This window comes from Fringilla coelebs, assembly GCF_963513975.1.
Source record: "Fringilla coelebs genome assembly, chromosome: 7".
Taxonomy (NCBI): domain Eukaryota; kingdom Metazoa; phylum Chordata; class Aves; order Passeriformes; family Fringillidae; genus Fringilla; species Fringilla coelebs.
Genome location: NC_140035.1, coordinates 15,542,990 through 15,556,538, shown reverse-complemented (window position 1 = coordinate 15,556,538; position 13,549 = coordinate 15,542,990). Strand labels below are relative to the sequence as shown.

The window sequence follows — 13,549 nt, the reverse complement described above, 5'->3', positions numbered from 1 at the left end:
TCAGATGCAGAGGCTGAGCTCCTGACGGACGGAGCACTTGCGGCACTGCACCACGCAGCACCAGTGGAAGCGGCAAAGGCAGTTCTCCTCCAGCACCACCGTCTCGTCCCGGTGCCCTCTCCCGCAGCACAGCAGGTCGCAGCCGCTCGTGTCCATGGCCGTGCTGTTGCAGACACGGCCCCTGGTACCCAGTGAGCCCGTCTTGCGATTAGCCGAGCAGAAGTCAGGTGAGTCGGCCGAGTAGATGAGGTCCTGTTTATCAGGAGGCTTGATGTTGTCGCCCACAGGGATGAGGGTTTTCCCGTCGTTGCCTCCCATCACTTTGAAAGCCCCGTTGAAGCGCTCGAGCAGGCGATCCCCCACCTCGCGGAAATGGGGCATCTTCCTCCAGCAGGTCCGCAGCGTGCAGGAGCCCGAGAGCCCGTGGCATTTGCACTCTGTCCTCATGTAGCTGCGCACCGCCTGAGGAAGAGACAGCGATGCTCAGCCCTCCGTCCCCTCTCTCGCTGCCCAGCACCCCCAGCCAAAACCCTGCCTCGTGGTGCTGCCCTCGCCCCGGGGAGGGGCTGGGGGTGGAGAGTGGCCCGGGGGTTTCCAAAGCACCTGCAAAGGACACCCAAAAGATGTTGGGTCATATTTCAGCCAAAGCTGGTGCAGGTACACGGCTTGGGGACACTGAAGGTGGAGGGCTGGGCAGGGGCACAAGGGCTGCAGGGGACAGGGAGTGCAGGGGCCTTACCAAGCGCCCGGCTTCGTTGTTGTGCAGGTCGATAAGAGCTCGGATGTCATTTTTGCCTTTCTTGTTCTTCGCATCCATGAACTGCTGGGACTTCTCGTAGCCAAACTGCACATCATCCCCACAGCCCCCCCACTCCCAGGCGGTGCCCTCTGTGCCCGGCCCCGCGGTGGGTGAGGGGGGGGCCCGGCTCCGTGTCAGCTCACAGCCACACTGCAGCAGCTCGCCCATGCTGCAGGCCTGCGTGATGGCGTGGCTCACTCCAGCCGCCGTGATGGCATACACGAAGGCTGTTTCCCGGATATCTGCAGGAGAACGGACAGGGCCGAGATGTAGGGTCAGCTCCAGCAAGCAAAGCACCACCCCCTGGCTGACATCCCAGAGGCTTCCCCCTCCTCATATGTATTCGGTGCTGCTCCCTGGGCGATGCACCCACCCTGGAACGGGCTGCCTGGAGCAGGAGTTTCCTTTTGCAAGCAGATTTGAAGACTCTGGGTGATGGTCAGGCCCTGCCAGTGTTCCTGCACTCAGCTGTGGAGAGGCAACAAATCTCCCACCTCCTCTTGCAAGTCTGGGTGCTGCCCCATAGGAAACAGGGAAGCTCAGAGAGCAGAGGGTGGTCCCAGATGACCAGGTGGTACCCACAGCTTCCTCACACGACCCTGCAATATCCCTCCAAGCAGTAAAAATCCCAATCCCAGCTCCAAACTGGCACCTGGAAGGGCACACTGCAAGGGATACGGAGGGTGCCATTCACCCTCTGCAGGGCAGCAGTGAATGAAGCTGTGCTGCCTGCTCTCCCTCCACTACCCTCTTTGCCATGGGGAGCTGCCCGCCCCCCTCTCTCCACCGGCACAGCCTCCACCCTGCAGGATTATTTATTATTAGTATTTGCTCCTGTCTCTCTCTGCTCCGGGACACGAATTCCAAGCATCTTTCCCCTGCCCGGACCTGCCGCTCGCAGCCGCAGCCAGCGGGGGATTCTGGCGGCAGGGGTGCGGCGCCCTGCTCGGGGGGCTCCCGCGCCCCCCTGCGCCGTGCCAGCCCCGCTCCTGCCCACCCGAATGCCAGGGCAGGGCTGGCCCAGGGTGGTGGCCTGCAGGGGATTCCTGGAGAGGGAGGGGAACGTGGGTTTTGGGGGGTGTCCCATCCCTCCATCTTCAGTATTCTGTTGTGGGGAGGCTGCAGGAAGAGGGTACCAGGGCACCAGTTCCATGAGCGGCTCCTCCAAAAGCCCATGCAGCATCTGCATCCCTCTGTTGTTAGCAGGAGCTGGGCACACCGGTGTCTTTCTGGCAGTGCCACCAAGGGGGTACCACCCCCTCCCTAGGCCCTCCCACCCCCACAAGGCACCCAACCACCCACCTGCTCCCACCTGGGGTTGGCAGAACCCTCAGCAGACAGCCCAAGGCTGGCAGAGATCCCCATGCCACCCTGCCAGCCGGGCCCTGGGGGGATGCCACTCCTCTGACAGTTCCTCCAGACACGTGGCTACCCCCAGGCCAGCCTGCCCTGGCATGCCACACCTGGCACAGGTGGCAGCAAGGGAAGAGGGGACAGCCATGACTGTGCCAGGGAAGCCATGGCCAGGAATGAGAGGTTTGCATCCTTGGATAGAAAAGGATATTGGATGGGCGGTATTTATCTGATGGAGCTGGGAACACCAAAAATGCTGAGATACTTTGTGCAGTCCCTGCAGGCTTACAGGGAGGCGGGTGCCTGCTGGAACCTCTGAGGGCTTCTGACACCCACCTTGTTGCCCTGGGGAACTTCACACCCTAGCTGGGATGCCCCATGTCCTCAGAGTGCCAGGGACTCAAACTCACCACTGTCCCTACAACATTGCTAATCTCTACCACCCCAGCAGTGAAGCTGGACCAATGTGGTGGCTCCTTCAGCATCCCCATGCTTGGTGTGCCTGTGCCTCCTGCAACACAAGCTGTTCCTGGGTCCCCAGCAGCTCATCTGCCAGCACCTTTCACTCCCCACCTGGTCTGGCCCTGCATTCTGGCACCACCCCACTCCCAGAGCAGATCCCTCTCTGGCACAGATCCCACCTGCCTCACTGCCAGCTTATGGTGACAATAGGTGACTCCAGAGACAGGAGTCCCCCATGTGCCTTGACTCTCTGCCTCTTGGCTGAATACACCTCCCTGTGTTGGGGGGAACCCACATCTGCAAATCAGCTTTTTTAATGAGCCTATCCCCCTCCCATGGGCCAGTGTCTTCCTCAAGGCTTCAGCTCTGACTCCCACTAGTATCTGAAGTCAGCTGGGTGCCCAGGGCACCCCACCCTCTCCAATTCCCCCAGGGATGCCACCTTCACTCCCCTGCATGGCTCATGGACATATCCACTTTGCATTAGGCTGGTCATGCACCAACAGATGTGATGGCTGAGGAGACTGGGGCTTGCTCAAGCATCCCCATCTGCCATAGCACAGGGACCAACATGGGAAGAGGGGCAGGGCTGAACTCATTTCCCATTAAGTGATCCTACCAGCCCAAGGTGTTTCAAGCAACCCCTCTTGCTTGGAGCACCAACCACTCCCAGCTACTCTCCCTGAGGAGCATGGTAGGGCTTTCCCATCCCTTACACACTCATGGGTGCCCTCCTGCTCTGCCCCTGCTCTGATTTTGCTGCAGCTGGGCCTGGCTTGGACCGCTGTATCTACTGTCTGAGACCTGCACATACCTTCCTGCCACCCAGCCCTGTTCCTCAGGGTGACACCACCGTGCCCATCCAGGGACAGGGACAGGGACAGGAGACAAACACTCCTCTCCTCAACTCCCTGCAAGGCCAGGAGGAGGGATGTGAAGGGTACCCACGGGGTGAGGGGCAGCTCCCAAGGGCTGCACGCTGCCTCCCAGCTGGGCCCCTTCCCACAGCACACCCTGGGGTCCCGGGGGAGCAGTAAATCACTGCCAGACGAGGGTGCATTCTTGGGCTTCATGAAGCCCCGCACTGTCTGGGAGCATTGGTAATTGCTTCATTACAACACAGGGAGACATGTCCTGGCAGTAAAACCTCAGCGTGACTGCACCGGGGAGCACTGAGCAATCCCCTACGCACACACACACACACACACACACACACACACACACAGCTTTGCACGCCAAGACTCTGCTCCAGGAGTCCCGGGGAGGTGCTTCATCAGGCTGGGGTCTTTTTGGGAAATGGGAAACTGAGGAAGCACTGGCCTTACCCTGCTGCAGGATCTTGCCGAAGTACTTGCTGTGGCTGGTGCAGTTCCAGCGGCGGAAGCGGAATTGGTACTGGCACTCCCGGACGCCCAGCTTGGTGCCCTTGGCCACCTCCTGCACAATCTCTGGCTCCAGCTGGCACAGCTCTGCCTGCTTCCCCGCCAGCCGCTTCGTCTTGCGGCAGATGCTGTTGGGGTCCATGACCAGGGGGCTCCCCACTGCCCTGCAGGAGGGGACAGCGAGCAGAGCAAAACCAGCACCCAAGCCCAGCAGATACCAGGGTGTGGGTGGGACATGACCAGACCTACCTCCAGGGATGGAGCAAGGCTGCAGGGCAGTGCCAGCTCCATGCTGAGCCCAGGTGACAAGGAGACAGAGAGACAAATGCAGCGGGGATAGGACAATAGGTATGGGTGGCTCACCCAGGCAATATCTTGCCCTGTCCATCCACTGGGGAGCTGGGGGGATCTCCTACCGTGGGACAGGCTACAGGATGATGCTGGCACATACCACTCTGCATCCTTGGGGACATCCATGGGGGTCATAGTGGTGTCCCCAAGGGAGATGTCAGAAATATTGTGCTATCAGCCTCTGCTCTTTGGGGCTGGCACTGACCTAACCCAGCCCTGGCTCTACCATGTGACTGATGCCTGATGCAGCTGCATCTCCCAGAGCTGTGGACACAACAAGGAGCCCAGCCAGAAATCCTGGTGTGTCTCCCCCTCTCCACGGGTTCTCGCTGCTTTACCCCGTGGGAGACTAGAAGAGTGACCTTGCCTCTGATAAAGCCCCTCGGCTGCTGGCCAGGATCCTGTACTCACCTCCCCAAATCCAGGCACTGACTCCAGGGAACGGAGCCACGGGCGGGTGCGGGAGTGCAAGGGAGGGATGCAGGTGGCATTGCCAGCTTTGCCAATGCCAGCGAGGGAGGGCAAGTCTTGGCTGGGCCCACGTCAGAGGCAGGTCCTCCTTGCCAGCACAGCTGGTGTGAGGTGCCTGACTCCCTCGCCCCGAAGGCAAAGTCTGAGCACACTGCTATGCTCCCCAGTGTGCCATGGGCTACAGAAACTGCTGCACTTTCCCCACACATTTTGCCCGGAGTGCCCTCCACGGCACAGCCTGCACAGCTGCACAGCCTCCAGCACCCTGCCTCGTGCTGGCACGGGCCATGCTCCAGCTCTGCCACGGGCAACTCCGGAGCCATGGGCCACACCAATTTAGCACACCCTAAACTCAGCCCACCCCCGCCTCCAGCGCTGCTCCTGTGGGCTCAGAGCTCATCCTACTCCACAACATGATTTTCGTGGCCATGGATGCCCACAGAAGCTCAGGGCTGGACTCAACATACCCCAGGATCAGGATATGCCTGATGATTGGGAGGTTACATTCCCTGGGATTCCCTGGGGAGCAGCGCTTGGGCGGCCAATGCTGCCTTCAGCCCCACTCACTGGAGAGCATCAGCTGCACAGCTTCCAAACCCAGAGCTTTATAGTCTGGCCAAGCCCCAGGGGCTCAAAAATCACAAGTTGAATCTCAGTGTTTAACTGTGTTCTGGGTTTCCTTTTCACTCTTGTGCAGCTGGGGGGCTGTGTTTGGGACACCAGGCTGCACTACTCTGCTTGCAATCCTGTCCCCAGTGCAAACTCCCTCCAAGCCCCTTGTTTGAAGCTCAAAGCCCTGCCAGGATTCCCCTGATTCATGTCAGCTCCCCAGCTGCCTGGATCTCCTGCCTATCAGACCCCAGCTGGGCTTGGAGAGGACGTGCCCTCTTGCAGAGCCTGGAAAAGGAGCCCTTATGCTTTGGCTGGAGGTTTAAAGGTTAAACAGCTCAACAGAGAGGCACAGCCTGGAAAGGGAACTTCCAGAAGGGAAACTGAGGCAAGCTCACACTCCTTCCAGGGAGAACCCATCTCCCTTTGCTCCCGGCAGCTCAGTTTCCCTTTGCTGCATGATTCACATGGACCTCTGCAAAGGGATGGGGCAGATGGGGAAGTATCACAGAGCTTGCCCGGCACAGGTCTTCCATAGATGGGGAAACTGAGGCCCACATGGAAAGTGACCAGAAAATCTGTCCAGACCCATTCCACGATGACCACAGAGGGATCTGAGCCTCCATGTTGGTCTCCAAGCTTGCTGTCCTTTGTGACCACAGCAGGATGGCGGAGGTTTGGCTGCCTCTGCCGGTGGAGTGGGGAAGAGGGGGAGCCGGGATGGGACTTTCATTAAGAGACGACTCTTTGTACTCATATAAAAACGATGCGCCAGCCCCCCGGGGCCGTCAGATCAAATACTGAACTGTGGCTCACCCCAGCCCGCTGGATCAGGCCAGGAAGGAGAGCTCAGCCCCGCGGGTCTGGGGGTGATGGGCGGCTCACCGGCACCGCGGGGGTCCCCACCCATGGTCCAGGCGGCAGCGAGGCTGGCGGAGAGCGCAGCAGCTTTCTGTCCCTGCCGGCCAGGCGTGGGGTGGGCTGCCTAAGTCCAAAGCGATATTAATTTCCGCTGGGCTCCACTTTCTGGCACAGGGTGGCTGCCGGGAGCCCAAGAGCTGTTTTGCTTTGGAGGGTTTAGAGGGGGGGGAGAATGGGGGGAGACAAGGGCAAGAAAAATGCTGCCAAACTGCTACCACTTTGGCAAGGGCTCCGGCGCAGGGCCCAGATCTGCCTGAGCTTGTCCCGCTCCAAGGCCTCCCGCATCTACAATTAAGGTGCCCCACCTCTGCTGCCGGGCACTCCTCCCCCTGCCCTGGTGAAGGAACAGGGTCGCCAGCCCGGCTCCCCGCAACTTGCCTGGGGCACCCCGGCCCCCTGCCGCCTCCTGCCTGGGAGCCCCCAGCCAGGATCAGCAGCACAGCAGCATCCCTGCCACCTGCCCCTGGTGCCCTTTGCTGGCTGCCAGAACTGCTGCTGGGGGGCTCTGGCTTGCCCCGAAAGCCAATGGGATGGTGAGCCCCGCTATCCCAGCAGCCCTGTGTAAGGGAAACAACCCCCATTGCTGAAAGGGGAGAGTGAGGCACAGAAAAAGGGCTGCAAACCTCTGCCCATGTGCCACTGTCACCCCTCAGGCTGCCACAGCCACAGCCTGAGCCCAGTCCCAGTGACGCACTTCAAACAGGAGTCACCGGGGCTTCTGATATGCTCTGGATGCTGTGCCTGCTGCAACAGAGACGGGGGTCCCCAAGAGCCACAATCACCATTTTTTCACAGCTCAGCTCATGGTCATGGGGCTTCCAGCATGTCCCAGTCTCATTCCCAGCCAAAATCATGGACCAAGGAGCTTGGGTCAAGTCACCGTCTTCTCCTTGGGCATGGGGATGATGTGGAGCAGGACTTCTGGCCCCTGCCAGCAGACCATTATGGAGGGGACCCAGCAGGGTCCTGGTTTGCAGGAAGCCAAGGCAGTGAAGCTGGTAGAACTATGCAGTGAGGAGGATAGTCAGCTTCCAAAAGTCACACCTGCAGGAGAGCAGTGGTTGGGCCATGCCAGCTCCATGTGGGATCTGACAGGCCTGCACCCATTGAGTGCTGCTGCCTGGGCACTCCTGTGGGGCAGGGGAATTCTGCTCTAGGGTAGTAAGGCTGTGTCTTGCCTCGCGTATGGGTCCCTATCCCAGCCTCAGGAAGCCTTCAGCAGGGTGATGTAGGTACTAGGGTACCTAGGTCATCACTCTGAGCCCACAGGTAATTCTGCACCCACCTGGAGAGGTAAGAACTGCAGGGTGACAGCCCTGGACAACTGACCTCCATCCCTGGGGACACAGACCACCTCACACCCCACACAACGAGGTCACACTGTGTGACAGCCTACAAGTCAAACCCAAAGGGAGCCCATCTCTTTCCAAGCTGTGCAAACAGGGCAAGGGGGACCCACAGATGAATTTTCACCCGTCCAGCTTTCCTAGAGCCCATGCAGGCCTGTGGTGGGCACTCAGCCCCTCGCCCAGGCCATGCGTGGGTGCTGCCACTAACGGGGCAGCTGGGTGTGGAATGAGAGCGGGAGCCCATGGAGGTGTGCTGAGTAAGAAACAAGTCACTGCCCTGGGGGCACAGCCAGGGCTTGGCTGCCGAGCAGCACCCGGGGCACTGAGGCAGCAGGAAATGCCATGGGTTGGGAAGAGAAGGGGGACCCCATTCCCCTCCCTCCTCCTTACATCTCCTTGGCAAGGACGGCATGCAAACAGCTGGGAAGCTGTCTAAAGGATAGAGGCTTTGGCATGGCATTGCACCAACCCATGGACCTGCTAGCTGCAGGGTCATGCTGAGGCCAGGCTGGAGTGAGCAGGAGCTGCCCAAACTTGTGCTGCAGGTACTGGGGGGATGGAGGGAGCATTCACCTGCAGAGGTGGTGGTCCTAAAGCCATGTCCAAACCCTGGAAGGTCTGGGATAAGAAGAAAGAAGTCCACCCACTCGTGGTCACTGCCTCATTCTCTGAGTGCTGACAGAGGCTGAAGCTGGGGTAGCACAAGAGCTTGGCTAGTTCATGCCCAAATGTGGGTGCCACAAGTTGTGGGAGGACCCTGCAAAGCCTCAGCAGATGTCAAGGTGTGCCCAGTACCCTCCTGCACGAGGCGGCTTTGAAGCACTCAGGGTTCTGATGCAAAGGCCAGACAAATCTTCCAGCTGTGTGCATGTGTAGGGCATGGCCAGGGAGCCTGGGTGTCACCATGGGAGAGTGGATGTGACCAGGAGCAGGGAGAAGGGATGGCACTGGGGAAAGTTCAGCTGCCTTTGTGGGAGAAAACAAGTCACCCAATGCTGGAGCCAGTAGTAATCTCAAAGGGTACAAGAGAAACATTTTCCCTTCAAAAAATCCAGCAGGTCAGCAGCTGCCCCAGCAAGGGCACAGGGAGATGGCATCAGGCAGGGCTCACCCAGTGGGAGATTCATTTCTGCCCATATGGTGCTGCTCCAGGGCAGAAGGCATGCTGGGGAAGGCTGGGCAGCCCAGTCTGTTGGGGTAGCAACTGTGGGTCAGCATGGCCAGGGTGTGACTCACAAGGCTCAGCCCAAGGCAAGGCCCTCCAGCCCAGCAGCCTGCCCTTACAGGCTCTAGCCTGGCAGTGTGGGTGCTGGTCAGGGCAGGGAAAGAGGAGGGACCATGGCTGGGTGGTCACACAGGCTGTGTAGCTTGAGGGACATGGGACTGGGACCCCCTCAAGCAAGGGGCTGGTGGGAGAGGTCCTCTCTGAGCACCTCTGAAGAAAAGCTGGAGGTGCACTGCCCTTGTGCATGGATGGGAAGGGGATGGAGGGCAGGGTGTCCAAACCTCTGTGCCCCCTCAGACCCACAGCTGGAGCAGAGCACATTTCAGCTGGGATGATTTTCTCCCTTGCTTTCTCCTCCATCTCCCCGGTACTCTCAGCCATGCCCATGGAGAGCCAACAGGCACCAGGGAAGCTGGTTTTGCTTGCCCCCATCCCCAGAGTGCCTCTGCACTCCTGCTAGCACAGCCCAACTGCAAACCGGCTTGGCTGAAATCCTGCCCTGAACATGCCTGGGGCTCCTCAGGCACTGAGTTTGCCTGCTCTGTATCTCTGCAGCCTCTGGACCGGCCCAGGAGCCCCAGGCAGTCCCTACCTGTCCTGCTCAGGGAGAAATCACTGTTGCACAAGGAGCTGAGCAAGAAATGTGTAAAGAATAGGGAAGGAGGAAGAAAGAGGATATATAGAGCCTCTGGGTGCAAGGAGAGCCTACTCCCTGCAGCTTGGCACTAATCAAGGTGCCAGCAGCACATGAGTGACATATCTTCCATTGGCACTGACCACAGCCTGCTCCCTTTTGCCATAGAACAGTCTGTGTCTTCAGTGAGCTGTCTGGGGACATCCTAACACAATGAGGATGCTCTTTCTCAGGCTACAACGTCACTAGCAGGATGGCAGTGCTTGCACACCATACCTAAATCTTTTCCCATAGATGCAATCATGTGCCAGGATCCCAATGGGCACAGTTACCACCTGTGAGTGGCCAGGTCCTGCTGTTTGCCTGGGCTGGGACTGTTCCTCTTGAGATCCAGCCCAGCTACAGCCCTCTCACAAATTAGGTCATCAGTGGGGGAAAATGCTGGTTTAAACAGGCAACCCCTGTATCCCCCCCAGCACACAGATAATGTACTCAGGGGTGGGATGGTGAAGTTGTAAAGACATTTTTCTCTTGGCCAGGGGAAAATGGATGAGCACCATGGCTAAGCACCCACAAGTGCTCAGTGATGCACACACAAAGGTGTGCCACCAAAGTCCCTATACATCAATGACAGTGACAGCAAGGAACAGCTCTATCAATGCCACCAGTCCTGGTGCTTCCAGGAGCTCTGGCACAACACACAGCTGGTTCCCACCAACAGCAAAACCCACAGACACCAGTGCTACCCAGACCTGGGAGAGGGGACCAGTACCAGGAGCAGGCACATGGGAAGATGCCTGTCACGAGTGCCCAGACTCCTCTGCCCCACACAGGAAGGGTTCCCTGAGATCATCTCAGCCAGGAGCCAAAACACCAAACTCTGACACAAGCAGTTCATGAATCACCCAGCTGCTCCTATGCCCTGTCCCAGGAAGCCTGGCACGTCTGTTTGGCAGTGCTGGTGGCCTCATCCACCCACCACCTCTTCCCAGCTCGCTGGCTCCAGAGTGAAGCAGAGTGTGAGCTGGGGATCCCCCTGAAGCCACTCCACTGCCCAGTGCATTTGCCGTGCATCAGGCAGCAGAGTTATTATTCTTAAAATAAAGGTTCCTTTTCTTCTTCTTTTTTTAAAAGAAGAAAAAGCAAGTTTGACCCCTTGCCCTCCTCTGCCAAATCCTGCTAATCTCCTGAAGTCACTGCTGCCTGTGCACACACGGCACCAGCAGGACCCAGACTCCACGGTGAGATGAAGTTCTGAGCACCTGGGGCAAGGGGCACTCGTACCCCATACCCTGTCCTGGCTGGTGCTGTCTGCCTGCCCCTGAAATGACATCAAAATGAGCTTCTGCTTCACCTGCTCCAGTCATGGGCAGACGCCCTCAAAGCTGGAGCACAGAGCATGAACTTGGAGATATTGACGAGGATGGGGCAGAGAAAGCACGGACAGCTGAAGGACAGCTGTGTGTGTGTCTGAGAATTAACCAGGGAGAAACAGCAGAAGGAGGGCATATGCCCTGCAATGGCACAGCTACTCTGAGGTAAGTGTGCTGAGCATGGAGACCCTCCACAAGCACCCTGCCTTGGCCAGGGCTTGCACTACCTCAGTCTCCCCTCTTCTAGCAAAAAAACCCCAAGGCAAGTCCCTCTCAGCCCCATGTTAAACCCTTGCCTGGAAATAAACACAGCACTTGGGCTCCAGGGACAAACTCTCAGCTGATGTCCAACTGACTGTAACAGCACCATTTACACTCACCAAGACCCCCAGTGCAGCCCTGGAACCAGGGCTAGCAAAGGGAATGGAGACGTGGAATAAATCACTGGTGGGCAGGCAGGGGACCACGAGGGGAAAGGCTTATGGAGAGCTTTATTTTAGGGGTCAAAAGAGTGTGACAATGTGGAGACGAATAGCCTCAGATAATGAATGATAGCCCGGACAGCACGCCGGGGAGCTGGAATCTAAGCACTTAAAACCGGATAAAGACAGGCTGGGTGAAATTCTTAATAGATTTAAATAGTTCATGTTTCGACAGATACCTGGGCTTTCCAAGGCTGGGTCCCAGTTCTGTGCCTGTAATGAATCCCCCACCCCCTCTGGTATCCTGCAAGGCACCGTCTCTGCCTTTGATGAGGGCACCATTACAAATAGGGGTTTTGTCCCTGCTGTGTCCAGGCCACCGTTCAGGGGGGACACTGTAGGGACCCTAAGGCTTTTAATTAAATTTGACTTATTGAAGGGGTCTGGAAGCCACTAAGCCCCCTTGCCCACCCCTCAGGCATGCAAGCTTCCCAGGCAGTGGGCTGGGGGTGCGGGGAGGCAAAATGCAACTCTCACCGCAGGACCTGTGCACCCTGTACTCCTGGGGATCCCCAGCCTGCTGCCTCCAGCACACTTGTGTGCCCAAACTCTGACAGTATGTGGGTGCCCCAGTCTGGACCAGAACAGCCAGCGAGCAGCAATTCCAACCCAAGTGGTGCCTGGGTGTAGGGGACTCTTTTGTCCCCAAGCTGAGGGGGGGGGGGGGAGGATTGCCCCCGGAGATCGAGATACCTGCGTGCCCTCCTGCCTACCCCCCCCGGGATGTCCTACTCACCACCAGAGCCCGATGATGTTAGCGGGGCAGAGGAGGATGAAGAAGAGCCCCAGCTGGGTCCGGGAGGAAGGCAGCATCCTGCCAGGACTGAGGAAAGCGTCGAACTCGCTCTGAGCCACTGGCCGGGAGCCGGGCACCCCCGAGGTCCGGCCGGGGCCCCGGCGGCTGGGTGCCCGCTGTCTCCCTCCGCCGGGCCGGGCCGGGCAGGCAGCGCGGCCGGCGGGGCCGTCCGGGCCGGGCTGGGCTGGGCTGGGCTGGGCAGGCACCTCCGGGCGGCTGGAGCGCGGCGCGGAGGCTGCTCCGGAGAAGGAGGAGGGACGGGGCTGCGAAAGCATCTGCTCCGACAGGGAAACCGGAGCCCGGGGGACGGACAGGGCGGGCCGGGCGGGGGGACTCCCGGGTGCCAGGCTTCGATCCCAGCGCAGAGCCACGGACGCGATGTGGGCACGGGCACCCTCCGGTAGAGGACGGTGGCCGCAGCCCGCCTGGCCCCGCGTCCCGCCGCGGTGTTTGAATGTGCAGCCCTTTTTGCGGATCTGGCTGGCACAGCCCTGCCCCCGAAGCCCGGGACCTGCTGCGGACCTCCTTGGCACGGACCTGCCTGGCAAAGCCCTTCCTGGCACAGCCCTGTCGGGCTCCGCTCGGGGTCCTGCCGCAGCCCTGTCAAACCCAAGCCGGCCTCGAGGTGTCCCCGACACCTTCCTGTCACACTCCTGTCCGACCTTGACCCCCCTGGCATGGCCTTGCCCAAACCTGGTGCACCTGTGTTGCCCCCAGGGCAGCCTTGCCTGGCCCCTGTCCCTGTCTGGGCTCGCCTGGTACAACCCTGACTCCGTGACCCTACCTGTCCTTAGGGGGGACAGTCCATCTGGGAAAGTCTGTCCCGCCTGGAAAAGCTGGAGGAGTGACCCCTCACAAGCATCTCCCCACACTTTGCTCCAGCACTCTGGAGAGACACGCCTGGGGCAGAGGGACATGCAGGAGAATGATCAAGCTGGCCCTAGGAGCAAGGAGACCAGGAGAAGAGTGTGATGAGAGACACTTTGTTTATGGTGATTTCATTTCAGGTGCAGCTGGGGCCCAGAATGGACACGGCCCCCAGCATAAGAGGAAGAGCAGCAGGAGCTGCCTGGGGCAGGAGGAAGCTGATGTCCCCAAAAGGTAGCAGGGGACCACACAAGGGCTGGGCAGCTGGGAACAGGGGCAGCCTATAGCCTGCCACACCAATTCTCCCCACAGAGGAGCCTCAGGAATGGTTTTCCAGAGCTCAGCCCAGTGCTCTGCATCTCAGATTCCTCTTGTACCATTTATGGCTCCCAGCAGAGGTTGGGGATCAGCCCCCAGCCCTGCAGCATCTGCGCCATGGATCCTAGGAGAGGACCTGCCCTGGGGGAGTCTCGCT

At 59.4% G+C, this 13,549-nt stretch overlaps 1 protein-coding gene across 1 annotated transcript; it reads right to left on the bottom strand.

The window, feature by feature from the left end:
• On the bottom strand, positions 1–12,224 carry WNT6 (Wnt family member 6; the record flags this gene model as incomplete). The annotated part of the gene is made up of 4 exons (XM_084209561.1): positions 1–462; positions 740–1,041; positions 3,940–4,160; positions 12,148–12,224. The coding sequence occupies 4 exons, from the start codon at positions 12,222–12,224 to the stop codon at positions 1–3; spliced, it is 1,062 nt and encodes a 353-aa protein (XP_084065687.1).
• Positions 12,225–13,549: the final 1,325 nt, after the last annotated feature.